Source organism: Magallana gigas, chromosome 4 (assembly GCF_963853765.1).
Source record: "Magallana gigas chromosome 4, xbMagGiga1.1, whole genome shotgun sequence".
NCBI lineage: Eukaryota > Metazoa > Mollusca > Bivalvia > Ostreida > Ostreidae > Magallana > Magallana gigas.
In genome coordinates, this window is record NC_088856.1 from 40269410 (window position 1) to 40288430 (window position 19021).

Below are 19021 nucleotides of genomic sequence, written 5' to 3' on the forward strand. Positions count from 1 at the left end.
CAAAACGAACAACTCATTTTTTAAAACATGCTTGAATTGGAAACAGACCCGCTTTAAAAAAAACAACCTTTTTTGCAAAATCAACAGAAAGCGATGTACATTGCTTACAACTTGTCGGTGGAAATTACCTCCAATTTACCTAATAAGTGTATTTATATGTGAATGTCTTGCTGATATTAAGTGAAGGGCATAATCGGGCTTCGACATAAGGCTACAAAGAATTTACATATACTGGCGTAATAAAAAAGTAACAGCAAATTAATAAATAACGTTATAAGTGTAATAGTGAAGAAGTTTTAGTACTTAAATAAAAGAGCACTGTGTGTCTCTGTCTTCATTTAATAATCTGTAGAATCGTGAATTTTAAACACACATGTTACAAAAAAAAGATAATTCTCTTGAGAAGAAATAATAATTATAAAAATACGGGAATTGTGTTACGCAGTGATGTCAAATATGACGTCATAATAAAACGCTGCAAAATGATGCCAAAAAGTACTTAATTCAGAAAAAAAATCTTTTAAAAACCCAGATGTAGCGTCTAATAAAAAGATTAAAGAAAACCAATGAAGGAAGAAAGATAAACACAGTGAGACCAAAAACTGCACAGACACCGAAAGTGATTGAAGACACTACACGAAGGTTAGTTCAGAGAGTAACTAACGGCTTGCCGCATACTAGTAAAAAAGCAAAACAAGTGTATACAGAACGCTTCAATTTGATTTGAAACTGACACTTCATGCTGTGTCAATCATGCATGCAGCATTTGAAACAATCAGACATCACAAGCAGACAAGAGCTGGATACAAGACCATCCAAACACAGTCGAAAAAAGTTTGTTTTCCGGTATCCGGAGAAGCCTACTGATGTTTGAGTGCTTTTGTAAATAAGCGACATTATTGCATTTGGGGAACAGAAACACATAGCTTTTACCTGGAGAAGCCAATGCATGGAAAGAAAATAACTGTTTGGGCTGCTCTTAGCGCGTTGACTAGTTAGAGAAAAGGTTCGTAAACCGCTTTTTCTCTTTCAAAACAAATGATAGTTGAGCTTCTCATTCTCAAGATTAGAGCCCCTTACATTTATTTCTATGGGGTTATCTGATATATGGTAAGGGCGAACCTGCTTCTTGAACACTTTACGATCTTAATAGGTTAACAATCAAGTGAAAAATGAAAAGCATAATCCTTGTCAATTGTGCTGCAATGATTTAGAATTTAATAATTACAAGTAATGGAAAGGTAGAAGCATATTTTGTTTGTATCATATAATTTAGAAGTATAATAAAAACAAATACTAAATTTAGGCACATGAGAAAGTTCCAATTGCGACATATGTAAACAGATAGCCATGCTATGACCTTGAATTTCTAGTATTACATAATGGTCACTATGCTATTTATGTGTACCTAGGTACTGCGCACTGAATGGTGTTAATGATAATTAACAGAATGAACTCTGTGACTCTTGTAACAATGCGTAGTATTGCTAAATGATGTTATGAAACCAGGTGATTAATACGGGCATAATAATATCCAAATTGAGAGTTTAAAAACAAGTTTCATATTTGGCGATTCTGTGTCTTCAACGATAGCTCTGGTACTCTATATTGACTCATGTATTGTGTATTCTATATATTAACCTTTGTAACCTTTTATGCCATGAATGAATGAACGTATTATGAGTAAGTGATGCCGCATACTAGGTGGGGGACTCCGAGACCCAGGACTCGGAGACTCAAATCCTGCATCCAGACTCTTTGATTGGCAGTTTTGACGGTTCCGTTACTTTATTTAGGAATAAACTATTAATCTTAATTTTGAACACTTAATGTTCACTTATGATCGTCGTAAATGGGCCGAACAAGTCAAAACTGTCCATCATCTGTAAAATGTTAGATATGCCCATGTAAAATGATGTTGGGCAGATAGATTCCGCCGATAGAGAGATTTCGCTTATAGAGATTCTGAGGCACTTGATTTGGGCTGCTTTTAGTTGATGTAATTCTAACTATACGATCACGATTGTTAATAAACTATTGGTCAACGAAGTACTGGACTTCGAGTTGTGTATCATCGCCAGAAGATAACAAAGTCTGAAGGCTTACATGAACGTGTTTGAAGATTAGGGTATGCTTATACTTTTTCTCGTTTTTAAGAATTACCAACAGTAAAACCGAAAACTGGTGATGTATTTACTCAAGCTATATCTATTTAATTTGTAGTGAACTTTAGTATTTGTCTAAAAGAACATCATGTACATGTATGATTATAAAACAACTTTTTACATAATAAGTCGTGGATTGGGGAAAATCCGATTTTGACGGTCTATGATCACATATGAGCTTCTTTTATAAAGAAAATACCTAATGTATGACAGCTTGTTTTTATGAACAAACAAAGAAATTTCATCCCCAAAGAGTTTGAGCTCTTGCTAATATAGCTCTTTAAGCCTACATACCGAAGTGAAGAGAATGAGCGATGAAATAGTGTGACCTTTTAAATGCGTGAGTATTTTAAATTATAAATTCAATATACTTATGAAGATTAATGCAACAAAATATAGTTTCGTAGAAAAAACATAAAGCCGTTCTTTTAGGAAAAAATCTGACTTTATGAAACCAAATACAGAACTATGCATTCCCTGTCGTCTCAATTTTAATGTATATTTCATTACATGATACTTATCTTTCTACTATAAAAAGCTACCTGCAAACGAACATCCAATATAATCACAAACGAAATAAAAAGGTCAAATCATCTGATCAGAATGGGTATCATAATACGAAGATAGCATGATTGGAACCCCACTGGTACTGGGTTAGATGATCAGATGGAATTATGTCCTTTTTTTGCTCCCCCAGAAGACCCTCGATATACACGACACACGGAATAAATAGACCTATCGTTTTAGGTAAACAATCTATGGCTATCTAATTTCCGATTGGTGTTTGCAAATGTAGAGAAAAGGGTTCCTAGGATTAGTATCAAACATTTTCAATAACAATCTGCAGTCTAAATATTCCGACCAGTTATCATTATATCTGAGCGTTTGTACTGAAAAGGAACTAAAAATTCATCTAGTTGTACAAAATATAAGAGATAATTAACAATAAATTTAAGTTTAAGTCGGACGGAAAATCAGACAAAAACTTGGAGTAGCCTAAATGTAAAGTCACTAGTTAACAAAGTACAATCTAGTCCAACTCACAAGAAAGAGAATTCAGGACAACGGAGTTTAAATGTTCTGTACAGTTTTGGTTTTTCTGACCCTCTGGGTCAGTTCAACACGTTGCTCAGGAAGTTGTGTCCAGTTTGAACTCGCACAGGAAGTGTCGCCGACTGAGTCGATACAGGTGATATCTAACTACTCGGCCGCTTCCAGGACGGAGCTGTTCGGCGTATGTGCCCCTAGGTGTATGAAAGACATTCGGTGCGATGCTTTCGACATTTGTAATGGCGAGTGCCGAACCATCAGAGGATGGCTTCCGGCATATACAGACAGTGGATCTGGGAATGTGTGTGAACGCCATCAAATCGTAAGACCTAGATTTGGGGCACTCTTGTTCAATTCAGGCATCACATTTTGTTCACTTTGAAAGTTGTCGAAATTAATTAATCATATTATTATTAATTTCAATTGTTTATTTTTTTCTTTGACAAATTTTTTAAGAAAGTTAAATTGTGTATAAACTAGTTAAACTAAATGTTTGTTAGCAAGATTCTAATAGTATGCATTAGACAAATAATAGTAAATTAGCGATGATAATACAATTTGGTTTTAAAAGCAGCAAATTGAAGACAATACTGAAATTGAAAGTGAAATAAATTAAAAGATATAAAAAAACCAAATATCAATTTTATGGGTATAGTTGTTGTTGTTGTTATGCCTTTTGCCATCATAAGTAAAAATTTAATGTATGATGTTAATATACATATATTTTCATTTGATTACATGTACCGATGTAATATTATGTTTCATAATCGGAGTAACATATTAGGTGCAATGCAGAATGGTAAACATTCCTTGGTGCAATATATGATTTATTAATCTATTGCACGGTTTTTCTATAATTTCATTTTCTTTTGTAGAATAAATGAGTATAATTTATTAAGGTCTTCCGTTTCCAACGGAAGACCTTGTACTGATTCTGTTGGAAATTCTTCATTATTATTTTTCTTCTTCTTTTTCTTCTAGACGTTACTTTAAACTGTAATATCTTGCTTGTTTGTCATTAGATTTTATTCAAATTTTCAGGGTTTATTGGCAATGACAATTGCTTACTATAGCACAAAACAATTTGAAATCGCTACTTCCGGTTTTGAGTTATTTTCCTTTGAATATTTTTTTAGTGGGTCTCGTGTACCTGCAAAGGCTCCGAGTTGATCCGTAGCAAGTAGTTTTAATTTACAAATCCTTAATGTAGACATCTTGAACGTTGTCCTCCTAGTTTTACATGTTTGATTAACCCACGTATACTTCTTAAAAAATTACATCGAAATTAATGTTTCAAAAAATGTTAAATTTTGCTTATATCTTTGCTCAATAACTTTTTAGTTGTAAATTTTTTCTAGACACATATAGAACAAAAGTTGTGCAGAATATTAAGGGCTTTCATTTGATACCATAAAAAAGGGGCTAGCCCCTAAAATGAGGGGTCTAGATTCCTTAAAAGTCTTTGCTTCATAACTCTAAAACGGTAAGTTTTTCGATATGGGCGTCGCTGCAAAAAATGTTGTTTGTGACTTTATTGATCTCATAAAACTGTTTTTGTGTTCGGGTATTGCATCATATGAGGGAAAAAGTAATACGTGTTGACCAGTACTCGCGGCAATTTGGCCAAGTTAACGAAACTCTCCCTCGCCCGCGGCCGAAAAAATCGGTCACCATGGTCGCGGCTGGGCTACCTAGCGGTCAGCGGTTATCTAATACACGAGAGTCTCTCATATATGAGTTTATTTAGCCGCCAACTCAAGAATTGTTTTAGTTTTGATTCCACATAAAAGTTTATCGACTAAATTTAACGTTTCGGTGTCAATTAAGAAATTGTTCAGTTAATTAATAAAAGCAATGTCATTCTCAATCTAAAGCAATATCAGACATAGATCAATTGTGGGTTTTAAGTTTAAAATAAAGAACTTTTATTTGATAGAATATGGTCATTATACTGCAAACTTTTCAAATCGTCCTGGGTTCTGAGCTGTGCGTGTCTGTGCGTTGAACCTTTACGTAATCTATCCTTCGTCCATGGCCGAGGAGATGAGCCACGGCTGCACTACCTTATCTTATCTTATACACAAGATTCGCACACCGCGACGCACACTTAGATGAAGAAGAATGTGTTTGAGTTTATTTAGCCGTAAATACAAGAACTGTTTTAATGTTATGTTATAAAAGTTTGTCCATCTTGTATTTATTTAATTAAACATTTGAGTGAAAATGAAAATTAATGAACGATATTACTCCAAATCGGAAACATTGTCAGACATAAATTAATGGCTGGTTTGTATATCTAAAAAAATTGAACCCCCCACCCCTCCCCCAATATTAAATGATGATCATCCCTCGCACATGGCCGAGGAGATAAAGCGCGAGTGGACAAGTGATCCGCAGTCGGCTCGTGTTCTTCTACATGTACCTTATTACGCGCTCATGTTTCATATTTTGCACGGACAGAACTATACTTATTATGTTTTCAACTATTATATAGGATTAAGATGAAAAGATAAATTTATTTTGCTTGTACAGCTGATTGAGCATTGATTTAATTATACTATAGCGTACAAGGTAGTTTAAAAATCAACTCAAATTATAATCAAAGTTCCATGTTACATGTTTGCGGTAGGTGCTAGCACGATAAAAGAATGTCCTGAATTGTCCTGAATGGAGGCATTTGATGATTATTTGAAAGAATATTCACATGAGTTTTAAACAACTGAAGATTAGATTCTATCGGTCCCATATCAATCACTCTGTCGTTTTTCTAATACATGGTTGTTCGTTTGAGTGTGGAAACGAATTCATTGCTGCGTCCCCACCCCCTCCTCCCGCCCCGCTGACAAGTGCTTGCGCTGGATTTTTTTTAAATTGGCGAAAAGATATCCAGATCTGTCGAAAATCATTTTTGGTGACTTCTTCTTATGTGTAACATTTTCTATTCAACGTGTTTCACTTTCCCACCCGATTGTTTATTCGGTCAGTCTGTGTTAATTCAATCGCCACGTGCGACCGAAAATCCTGTGTCGCTTTAGCACACACAACTCAGAACATATGTAATTGAGTAACAGTTGGAAGGTGCTTTTATTAACAATAAGACTATTATTCGAAGTCAGTCATCTTTACATTAAAGATGTGGAATCGTTACCCGAGAGTGTGGCTAATAAATTAACCCGTTAAACACACTAAACTTCTATAGTTATGAACAGAATAATTCATAATATATTATAATTGAAAGTTGGAAGTCAAAGGAAATTTTTTTCTTTAGAAATACGACTACATTATGCAATGCAGTCGATCGCCATAGAAATCATCAAAGTACTGCAAGTGTCGACAGATTTCTTATTTCTTTGAAAGACCATAATTGTTCACTTGACTTGCAGACTATAATATAGCGACATATCCAAAAAATATATGCGCTTCTCAAAGTTACACTTAAGTGCGTTATTGGGGATTTTATTTATTGCTAATTGTATGAAAATTTATAAAAAAAAATTAATTGAAGTTGTGTATTATGAGGTTGTAATGCAACTTAATTTACTTACAAGGTTAGCTACAGCCAGTGGAATAATAATTTTAGGTGAACAATGAATACCCAATATATTAAAATACAAGATAAATAGTTTCCAGAACTACAATACTATGCATGTGTATATGAAAGTTGCACCCTCATTTGTATGTATGTAGGTGAGGAGGTAAAGGTGTATCGATATACATACAATGTATGACTGCACATACGGATTCCGGACCGTGGCTACAAGACGAAACACATAATAGTTTTTTAATACATCAATGCGCAGTTTGATCTAGAAACTGACCAGTTTCATAACTTCTTCGAATTTCTCTAACACGGACTGTCTAATTCCTTCCCAGAATTCCAATTTACGCAAGCGCAATTGAAGTTTTTTTTTCAATTTTATGTGACGGGGGTCCTCCCTGTCACCGGCACTGATTGATAACTATTGTTTATATTTACAAGTTTATTTACATATTTACAACAAACACGAATTACAGAATATGTAGGAAACACAGGTTATATCACAAATGCGTCCTCACTCTTTAACATCCAAACTCATTCTCTCCTGTCTCCCACGTGTTCCCTGGGTATGGCCATACCAAATCTCTCACTCCTCAGACTCACCCATAACTCAATCAACTGCTCACTTTCATCTCTCAGAACTTTATCATGCACAATAAACAAATGACAACTACAGATATTAACTCAGAAATTATAGACTCATGTTCGCTCTCTCTCACTTGCCTAACGAGCTAAAACGATACTCTTGGGAAACAGGGCTACAACGCCTGCGTCGCGCACCTGCAACCTTATCAAACCTTTCATATGACATTTTTCATCCGACACTTATTAAAGATAATTAACCCAAGGGGATGGCCCTGTAACATACCTCCCCTCCTAAGTGTGGCGTCCCGACACACTATGATAATTAGCCGACAGACTTTCATTATACATGTAACTAAATAAAATAATTGCATTACACATACGTAGCACAAACAATAATACAATACTATTTACGTGCACTTTACAACTTTCCTTTTTTTTTTTTTTAAATATATATCTTTAATTTTTTTTTCGTCATTTTTTTAATGTCAGTTTTCTCCTGCTACATATATACACGCGTTTATTTCTTATATATATACACACGTTTATTTCTTGGATTTAATAAAGTCTTCTATGATTTTAAAATTCCCAATTTCTTTTTCGTTGACCCACTGGGTTTTGCCGTTTTTAAATTGGACTAAGTAAAATTTCTCTAATCGCCTGGAGTCGTTTCTTTGTCTCATTAGATCCAGAATTTTTACTATTTCTTGATCATCACCGGTTTCTAACTGTGACGGCGTTTGATCGGGGTCATCATTGTGGTCGTCCGGGCGATCGTTCGGATTGACGTAACTTTTCATCCTGTTTATATGCGACGTTAAAGTCTTTGATTTGTTGTCTGGGTCTTGAAGTTTGTACGTCATATTGGACAATTTCGCTAGAACTTTGTATGGTCCGTGCCAGTGATGTGTTAATTTCGCGGACAGTCCTGGTTTGGTTACAGGAGTGTATAACCAGATTTTGTCCCCTTCGGTGTAATGGGTTTCTTTAGAGGCATCGTCGTAATGTTCTTTTTGCTTTTGTTGGTTCTTTTGTAAGTTTTCATTTACTAGGGTATATGCCTCTTGAAGACGGACTTTGGCTTCTTCCTTATAGTCGTCTGCTATGGCATAGGAGAATGTCGGCGGGCAAAGTGCAGCTTCAATAGGTAAAACAGCATCTCGTAGGTGCATAAGGTAAAATGGTGATTCTTTTGTAGACTCGTGGATGGCGGTCCTATATGCAAACAGGATGTACGGTATGAACGTGTCCCAGTCACGTTGATGACCTGACACATACATTGACAACATCGTTGTGAGGGTGCCGTTAAAGCGTTCAACCAAGCCGTTGGTTTCTGGGTGATAAGCAGTAGTAAATGTTTTCTTGGTGTTTGTCAACTTGCAGATTTCTTTCATCAGATTGGATCTGAAGTTTTTACCATTATCTGATAGTAGCTCACGAGGTGCTCCGTGACGACACACTATTTCCTCAACAAAAAGTCGCGCAGTAGTTTCTGCGTCTGCATTGTTTACTGCGAAGACCTCGGGCCACCGGGTTAAGTAGTCACTAAACACAATAATATACTTATTTGACTTGTAAGTCGGTGGAAATGGCCCAAGGACATCTACAGCTACTCTGTCAAATGGTCCATTAACGGTTGGTAGCGGGTTCAGTGGAAACTTTGGCCTGTTCTTTGGTGACTTCTTGGTCGCACAATCTACACATGATTTACACCAGAATTCTATGTCCGAGTACATTCCCTTCCAATAGAATCTTTCTTGAACTTTATCATAGGTTTTCTGGAATGAAAGGTGACCTGCTGTTAAATCGTCATGACAAGCATACATCACTTCATCAATAAGGCTCCTTGGAATGGCAATTTGGCGTCTAATTGCTTGGCGTCGTCTGTGAGATCCGGGCTGCCAAAGATGGTACAGCAGACCATCATGTCCAAGTTCATAATCACCAGATAAGATAACTGTTTCACGAGCTTTCGAAGACAGTTCAGGTAATTCCCCTAGCTCTAAGTATTGGATGATAGCTGCAAGAGAAGGGTCGTTTTTCTGACGGTCGCGAATGTCCTGATACGACCTCTTTGGTATGATATCTGTTTCAGCTTTAGCACAGGTGGTCGCCACTGAAGGTTCTGCAGGAATTCGAGATAAAGCATCTGCGTTTTGATGAGCTTTTCCTGGACGGTGTTTAATGGTTATGTCATACTCTTGAAGAGTTAATGACCAGCGTGCGAGACGACCAGCGGGATTCTTGATGTCCATAAGCCACCGTAATGGATTATGGTCAGTAATCACAGTGAATTTACGGCCAAATAGATAGTGTCTAAAGTATTTCACACCCCACACAATCGCAAGCGCCTCCTTTTCGATTACTGCATAATTCTGCTCGTTTGGTTTTAAACTCTTACTTGCGTAGGCTATAGTCCTCTCGCCATCGGGTCCACCTTGCGCTAGCACTGCACCAATACCGGTGTCGCACGCATCAGTGTACAGAACAAACGGAAGCGAGAAATCGGGGTATCTTAATATAGGATAGCTGGTCAAGGCCTCCTTGAATGTTTTGAATGCACTTTCACAGTTACTATCCCATATGAATTCAACTCCTTTTCTTAAAAGTTTGTGTAAGGGCGCAGCCTTACTTGCAAAGTCTTTTACAAACTTCCGGTAGTAAGAAATAAGCCCAAGGAAGCTTCTGAGTTCACTAACATTTGAAGGCTCGGGAAAGTTGTGAATTGATTTTACCTTGTCCGTGTCCGGCGATATTCCCGTTGCTGAGATCTTATGTCCAAGGAACGCAACTTCGGTTTTCCCGAATGAGCATTTCTGGGCTTTAAGCTTTAACCCCGAGTCCTCAAATCTCTTTAGCACTTCCTCGAGTCTTTTGACGTGGTCACTGATGGTTTCAGAGAAAACGATTACATCGTCTATGTACACAAGGCACGTGTTCCACAGTAATCCTGAAAGCACAGAGTCCATAAGTCTCTGGAAAGTAGGAGCACTGTTGCACAGTCCGAATGGCATATAATTATATTCGTAATGCCCTCCGAAAAAGGAAAACGCAGTCTTTTCTTTGTCGCTCTCCTTAATTGGAACTTGGTGGTATCCTTGACACAAATCTAAGACACTGAAGTACTTAGAATTGTTAAGCGCATCTAACATATCGTCTATCCTCGGAAGAGGGTATACATCCTTTTTGGTGACTTCATTTAGTTTACGAAAGTCGATGCACATGCGAACTTTGCCATCTTTCTTCGGCACTAGGACGATTGGAGCTGAATACGGGCTCTTGGACGGTCGTACGATTCCGTTAGCACACATTGTTTCTATCTGGGACTCCAGTAATTTTCGCTGGCTGTGGGGAATTCTGTACGGCCGCAAGTGGATGGGTTTGCTGTCCCCCGTATCTATCGAATGGTCAACTAAATTGGTCCTGCCTAATTCGTTGTCATTAAATGCAAAAACTTTTCGGAACTTATTTAACACCTTCATAATTGACTCACGCTCCGTTTGATCTAAATTTTCTGTTACATAGAGATCGTTAACTGTAATATCTTTCTCGCCAGGCTTCACACACTCACTGACTTCAATTCCGTTTAAACTTTCACCCTGACATGCACCTTCCAAACTCTCACTGACTAGATTCGCATCGGGGCTGAATGAGACGCGCTCACCATTTATATACAAAGAATCATTTGCAACATCAATGTAACATGCACAATCTTTAAGAATATCTAGTCCTAAAATACAGTTATATGGGAAATTCCTAGCAACAAATGCATTGTAAACAATGTCAGTCTTTTCGCCAATTCTAATTCGAAAGTCACATTTTCCAATTATATCGACTCGGTTGCCCGTAGCCGATGTAATGCTCACCCCTCCAGCCGGCGCCATGGTACCCTGGTCTGCGAATTCTTCACTCACAATTGTGACACTGGATCCGGTGTCGATCAACATTGAAGCACTTTTATCATTCACATCTCCTAAAATTTTGGCGGTACAAAATTTAGGATTCAACTGACATGATACAATATTTTCACATACATATTTCACAATTATATTATTTTCACTATTCCCGGAGGAATTGAATTCTTTCACTTCGCGCAACCGGCTCTCTTTCGGAGGATGTTTAACTTCCGCTAATCCTTTACCTCCACACAAAGGGGCGGACTTTAGTTTCCCGAATTGGTGGTTCTTTGCTCTTTACATCGAACTGCGATATGTCCTACCCGTTGACAGTTGTTGCAGATTGGCCTTCCATCCGTTGTCCTAAGGTTCCGGTCAGACCTGGGCTGCAGTCCACGGCCTCTTCCTCGCCAGGATCCTCGGACGTTCTGTCCCCGGGTATTTGAGGTATATTGTCGCTGGGAAGAAATGCGCCCTATCTCGGTAGCCATCACTGATACCTGGGCTGAGAGGTCTGCGATGGATTTTTCCAGCTCCTCTGTTCTCTTAGGTTCGTGTGACATAGCTGCCACTCTTGTCCTCGAGTTGTCCACAAGAGAGTTGTTACATTCCTCTCTTTTCGCATGACGAAAAGCTTCCTCAAAAGTCTTTGGGTTTGAAAGTAGAACAAACCTTTTTATTTCAGGTCTTAACCCTTGAATGAAATGTTCTTTGGTAAGAGTTTCTTTTTGTCGTCTTGGCATGTCCATGTACGCACGTGTGGCTAGCTTCGTTATATTTGCGGCATAGTCGTCAACAGTTTGGATCTCTGCTTGTCTGTATCCAAAGAGGTTTGAGTAATACAATGACTGTAGCTCTTTTGGGATGAACCTTTCCCGGAGAGAGTCACAAACAGAGCGATAATCATCTTTTAAAGCATCATCTAACGATTCGTAATAATCTGCTGCCTGGTCTCGGAGGAACGCCGGTATTGTGACACACTTCCTGCCATCACTCCAGAAATTTGCTCTGGCGATTCGGTCAAAGTCTTTAATCCAAGAATCAACATCTTCGTCTAACTTTCCGTAAAAAGGTACTGGCCTAACTAGAGTCGATGACTTCGGCTCTGGTGTAACTTCATTCACAATTATTTCTTCGACAGGCTCTTGCCTCTTTTTCTTTGGCATTTTGTTCCTTTGTCCTTTAGTGATCCCACCGCTGCCACCATAATATGTGACGGGGGTCCTCCCTGTCACCGGCACTGATTGATAACTATTGTTTATATTTACAAGTTTATTTACATATTTACAACAAACACGAATTACAGAATATGTAGGAAACACAGGTTATATCACAAATGCGTCCTCACTCTTTAACATCCAAACTCATTCTCTCCTGTCTCCCACGTGTTCCCTGGGTATGGCCATACCAAATCTCTCACTCCTCAGACTCACCCATAACTCAATCAACTGCTCACTTTCATCTCTCAGAACTTTATCATGCACAATAAACAAATGACAACTACAGATATTAACTCAGAAATTATAGACTCATGTTCGCTCTCTCTCACTTGCCTAACGAGCTAAAATGATACTCTTGGGAAACAGGGCTACAACGCCTGCGTCGCGCACCTGCAACCTTATCAAACCTTTCATATGACATTTTTCATCCGACACTTATTAAAGATAATTAACCCAAGGGGATGGCCCTGTAACATTTATAAATCAACCCACTGACATAAAAATAAGGATTTTGCATATTATTACATCGTCGAGAGAGGTGCTATTCATTCTGTAAATAAGGTTATTTAATTACTTTACGTTACACAGCGGTGTCTTTATGAAACAGAACCATCTGGTGTAAAATTTAGATGCTCGCTTTTGCATAAATACTCCCGCTGATCTTTTTTTTTTTAGCTGATTATATATTATTTTGAATGTCCAAATCTACTCGTATCATTAAATGATATCAGACGACACACATTTCCCTATAGAAAAGTTCAGAGATGCCATCAATTTTGACTAATTACTAAAGTTTGTCCGCACGTAACAATTCTAAACTTGCATATAGTCTTCAAAAATTTAGAAAGATTTGAATAAAGGAGTTATCTTAGAGAAAAGGTTACGTGTTTTGTAGGCGTGTTCGGTTTTAAAAGAAAAATACAATTCCTGACATGAGTCATGAGTACATACTGTTTATAACAATGCTTGCTACCCTTTGATTTAACTCGCCATTTAACATGATGTCTCATTTTTTAAAGAATTTTTGAAATGATTACACAAACTGTGTTCGACAGTTTTCATACAGCATTTTCTTCCTTTCTTTTCAAAACATGTTTTATATACAGGCTTTCAATCACAACACGTTTTTATAACAAAAGCAGAACTGAAAGTTTAGTCATTATTGTCGTTTGACACCATATCACATATATTTTCAATCCGCAGAAACAACGGAAGACCTACTCGTGGCTTTGCCACGAGCTCTGCTCTAGTTAGTTTTACTTCTATTACAACATTAAAAATTAGAAAGATATATACATGCTCTTGTTAACTTGTCTATGGATTCTTTTGAGTTCCTAGCACATAAACATTAATTAAAAATACATGTTTAGTTACATATTTTTTTTTTTTACCATATTCATAATATTATGTAAATCACCATATTTCAATAGCGGTTCCGCTTGTATAAGTTGATGTAATTTGAACTTTAATTTTTGTCTTTTAGGACTGTGATGCTGGTTATTATTACGACAGACAAACAGAGAGATGTGTTCGTCATTGTAAGTGATGGCTTTCTAGCGGCTCAAAGCTATGATATTGTGTCCTTTTTATGAAATGCATTATGAACCTCGCAAATATATTTAAGCTTATTATGGAATATGTTTTAACTTTTTGTCAAATGGTATTTGCCGAAAACTAAAGATTGCGAACATTCAAAATACCAAATACCATTATTCCAAAATACTAAGTGTTAAGCAATGTGACACACCAAGTTTTGAAAGGAACGAACGACAGTGCTGTAATTTATTAAAACTATTATCTGAACATACTGTTAAAAAATCATTACATGTATTATTGATCCATCTGTTATTGTAGATTACTGTGATTTTGAATTGGTGACTGAAACATCGTGCTTTCTCTCGGAATCACATACAGACAATGCTGATTGGACACGGCGCACGGTTGTACATTGTTGACCCTATTTTTAAAAATCATTATTAAAATATTTTGTTTATTCAAAAATGTAAAAAACAACAAGATATCATGATCAGATCCGTTTACTTTTTTAGTTGTTCTATTTACAGCAAAAGTGCTCACAGCTAGTCTTTGTTTTACGAAATGGCAATTTCTAAAATTTATCAACATTTTTTTCATTATAGATAAATATATAGTGCATACAGACTTTACAAATTGATTGCTTGATGAATTATATTAATGATTCTCAGGGAACAACTCCGTATTCTTATACTGGCCCGTCGTCAGCAAAGTTTGGGAGTTATTACAAGTATCTCCAGTCAGCATATTACGCGGGATACACAGGCATTCTCGAAATCATCGAACACTTTGAGGGTAAATTGACTGAAATAATTTATCAAAGATACGGAAATCAACTTACAATGTATTATTGAAACTTCAATTCTCATATTTAAAAAAAATACGTATTTGATACTTATGAAATCAAAATTTAATTCCTGGTTTTTGTTTCTCTTTTTTTCTACAGATAAAACATACTGCCTTTCGCTTTACTATCATATGTATGGTACCCATATGAACAGTTTGATTATTTCCACACAAAATGGCACTGATACCCCTATAAACCACTGGACCATGACGGGTGACCAAGGAAACGCGTGGTACAGACTGTCGGGTCTAAACCTTCAATTAGATCATAATACAAAGGTTATCTATCAAAATTTATTTCCTTCTCGTTTTTATATACATCTACAGCCACCAACTTCAAACATTACTCCTTAAATACAATTGTTGGCTTATAAGTATCCCCCCCCCCAAAAAAAAGAAATAAATAAATAAAAAATTAAAAAAAAATTAAAGAAAAACAAAAACAAACAAACAAGCAAATCAAAACGGAAAAAAAAACAATCAAACAAAAACAAAATACAGAAAAACAAATTACAGAAAAAAAACCCCAAAGCAAAGCAAAAAGATTAAAGACCAATTTGTTATTTATGAAATCTCTGACTTAAATACAGATGTAGATGTTTTTCTCTATACTTATACGTGAACAACATATGAAGGGATGGTAAACTAGAGTTGGAAATGTATGGTTTGCTGCTTCCGATTTGAATGCAACACCAATAAAGGTCCCGGAAACACCAAAATCCCGAACTTAAGAGATAATTTGAGATAAGATAGTACTTAATAATTTTCTTTGCAGGTTTTAATCACAGGAGAACAGGGGGCTTACTACGCTGGAGATATTGGCATAGATTTCGTAGAGCTTTGGCCGTTTGCGTGCCCTTACAGTGCGTGACATCTGTTCAAGTTTTTGTTGCGTTTTTGTTATCTCTATTTGTCTTGAAAATCCTCAGAGATTTGCCTTTACTCTTATAATGATAGAGATGTTCTACTGTATCATAATGCGTAATACATTTTTAACCCAGCTTAGCCAGATAAATGCATAAGACAGCATGTTTTTTTTATTAGTGTTTAGATACAAAAAGAGAGTAGTTTTTATTACTTATATTGTAAATGTAAATCTGCGAAATATCCATATTATTTTCGTACTCATATTATTTTGACAAGTATGATAAATCATGAAAGATAATTTTAATGTTTTTGAGATAAATAATGTCAACGTTTGAGATTAAGACATACAATCATATAAAAATGACATAATCTTGGGTAAAAATTAGGCATTGATTAACATATAATGGAAGAGATAAATTTAAAGAAATGTGTCTTTTCTTTAACTTTTGTTTTTGCATTAAATATGAATTCGGGGAGAATCTCTGTCAGTGCTAGAAAACCTTAATCGATGATTTGTGTACATTTAGACAAAAAAATGCTTTTTTGCTGATTTAATACTCTGTATGTTATGTAAAAAAAATAATCTAGTTCTCATTTATATCCGTAAAAGAATTAAATATTAATCGATTTGTTGTGTACATTTAGACAAAAAAAAAATCTTGTTTGGTGATTTAATACGCTGTATTTGATGTAAAAATAATCTCTTATTTTATTTTTATCCGTGTTCAAACTTTGTAGAATCTGAGTAATCTGTTTACTTGTTTTAAAGGTAAAGAAGTACATGCATAAATAATATTTGTTTACATTTTTATAACAACATATCTTTGAAAAATTAAATCAGGTTTTACTTAACCACATATCTTTCCGTGATTTCCTGCTGAATTAAAACTCTCTGCATGCAGGTATATGAATACATTAATATATTGTGGTCAAATACTACATAGATACATCTACATGTATCTAATATATCAAACGATAATTCAATTTCCCGCCATTACTTTCTGACATATGCTTTTAATATTTGTTGTTGTAATTATTCTATTTCACAAATTATTACTGCGCAAAAAAATGCATAACCACATTTAGTATGACCAAGTAATTGTCGTAAAGACCTCAATCGTTCGGATAGAATCCTTTTACTACTACATTCAAGAATGTGATCGCTTGCAACCATTAAAGTGTGACAAATATTTGATCCTGTCTGTCGCACCATTTCAATCAAGATAAAATGTAATTAAATCTTAATTGTTTCGTGTCGATTGTTCCTGTTACCTTGTGCGATCTCTTTCTTTTGATTGAATATATGAATTGCATTACTAAGTTAAAGCATTTTTAAAAAATAAAAGTTGTAAAAATAAGTTTTAGGCTTTAGCCTCTTTCACAGTTACGAGTGAAATTATTCACACAGTATATTTTTACATTTACATGTATTGCCCTCTGAAACACACAAGTTTTCTATAGAGCAATTGTATCTCATTATGTTTATGAAGTCTAATTTGTGCATGAAAGTTAAAAGGGTTTTTCTCCGTCTATACAATCCACCCGTTTGAAAAAAAATTCAAACTTCTGCTCAGACTTCTAAAAACACAAATATTAATGCACGTTTTGTCTTCTTTCATCTAAATTTATTAACGTTGAAACTGTTGTTTACTCCAAAACAACAACCATGACAGTTGCGTCGTAAGATTTTCAAAGAGCATATGGAAGCTTATTTCTCACATTCCTGGTTTATCCCGCTTCACAGTTTTACTGTGTGTAAAGCCATCTAAACTAAACAACTGTGTACGCACTACCTACATTTACATGTAATAGGAGTCACAGCTGATCGATGGAACATGTTCTTACTCTAGGGATTTAAATAGAGTTTACATTTTATTCCACACAATAAACGTTTTATTTATTGTCTAAACTTAATGTAGATGTCCCGTTCCGATATTATCTCAATTATTGATATTTAATATAATACAGAAAATACATGAAAAGCAAGTGCTCTAAATTGAATATAATCGCAAATATTGATTTTGTATCTTAGTTCTCCGGGTAATTGTGGAGGAAAACAGCGTTGCATTGATGAACAGAACAATCAATTTTGATTCTGCATTTAGTTTGTGTCAAAAATTTGAATCTCGATCATATGTTACAGTGTTGGAATGATGTGTCAATATTTGGTATCATTGATTAAAATCATACGCAACTAGACACCTGATTAATGGATTGGCGGTATGTGTTTTATTTACAATGAATGTCTCGCAAATGAGCACGTCATCAACCTGGGTATTGTTGCATTTGAATGTTGGCCTCTTATATTTTTGAGTGAATACCTATTCCTCCTAAGTAAATGTGTATGTTTTCTTTATCAATATCAATATTTCAGGTTTTCACGAATAAGTAATTGTAAAAAAAAATTGGCATTTATTTTATATTTTGGAAAAGATAAAAATGAAGCATACTTGTTGGAATTAGTCTCCACTTTTTTTTTATGATAACACATCATTAAAAAAGTGTAAATTTTTTTAAAAAGTATACTTCGTTTTTTTTAAACAGAGAAAGAGGGACACATGTCTTTTATACATGAAGAACATACGTATGTGCATGAATAGTTATTATCTTTTCATAATATCTAACCCACTTTATAATATTATTTTCATACAAATATCAAGAAAAAACTTGCATTTAAAAAAAAGATCCATACGTTTTGGATTACAGAAGTAAAAACACCATCTGTATAGTGAATGAATCATTACTGTTATATTAATGATGGTGCTTATAGATATTTCTTAAAATAATAGGACGGTAATTCTCATCAGTAACCAACATCTTACTTTACCCTTCAGAACCGCACACTTAAACAGTTTATAAAAAATATTAAATTATCAATAATTAAACAGAAAATGCTTAATTGATCTAATAGTCATTATAAAACTGATTCTAGAAATTCATCAAGGAAAATATTTTAAAATCTTCTTTATTCATATTATAAAAATTCCGGTTGATAAAAAGTTCAAAACCTTATTTTGTTAAATATAACGGAACTTAATAAAATGGAAAATGTATTTTGTTTGTTTACAATCAATAATTTTACTTAAAAAGTCTTCAGACATTGATATGATTACCTACGGTATCATACAGAAAATAAATGCTGTGGAATCATTCAAATTTCTGGAGACAAATTTTCGAGAATTCGGGTATTTGTTTATTTGTACGTATTGATTTTCGGTTTTCAATTTTAGTTAGAAAACAAACTCTTTCAAAATTGTTTTCGTCCAGGATGTTAATTTGGGGTAGGGCTACCCACGAATACCACAAAAATTGATCCACCACGAA

General features: G+C 35.3%; 2 protein-coding genes across 4 annotated transcripts in view; one reads left to right on the forward strand and one right to left on the reverse strand.

Moving 5' to 3' along the window:
* LOC105347601 (inhibitor of nuclear factor kappa-B kinase subunit epsilon) overlaps positions 1 to 19021 on the reverse strand; it is a 384423-nt gene that overhangs the window by 27882 nt on the left and 337520 nt on the right. The gene's annotated exons all lie outside the window — the stretch shown is intronic.
* Positions 2946 to 16880, forward strand: LOC136274797 (MAM domain-containing glycosylphosphatidylinositol anchor protein 1-like). Its single transcript, XM_066082446.1, has 6 exons — positions 2946 to 3537; positions 13935 to 13989; positions 14306 to 14391; positions 14656 to 14779; positions 14931 to 15109; positions 15606 to 16880. The coding sequence occupies exons 1-6, from the start codon at positions 3241 to 3243 to the stop codon at positions 15699 to 15701; spliced, it is 837 nt and encodes a 278-aa protein (XP_065938518.1). The 5' UTR covers positions 2946 to 3240; the 3' UTR covers positions 15702 to 16880.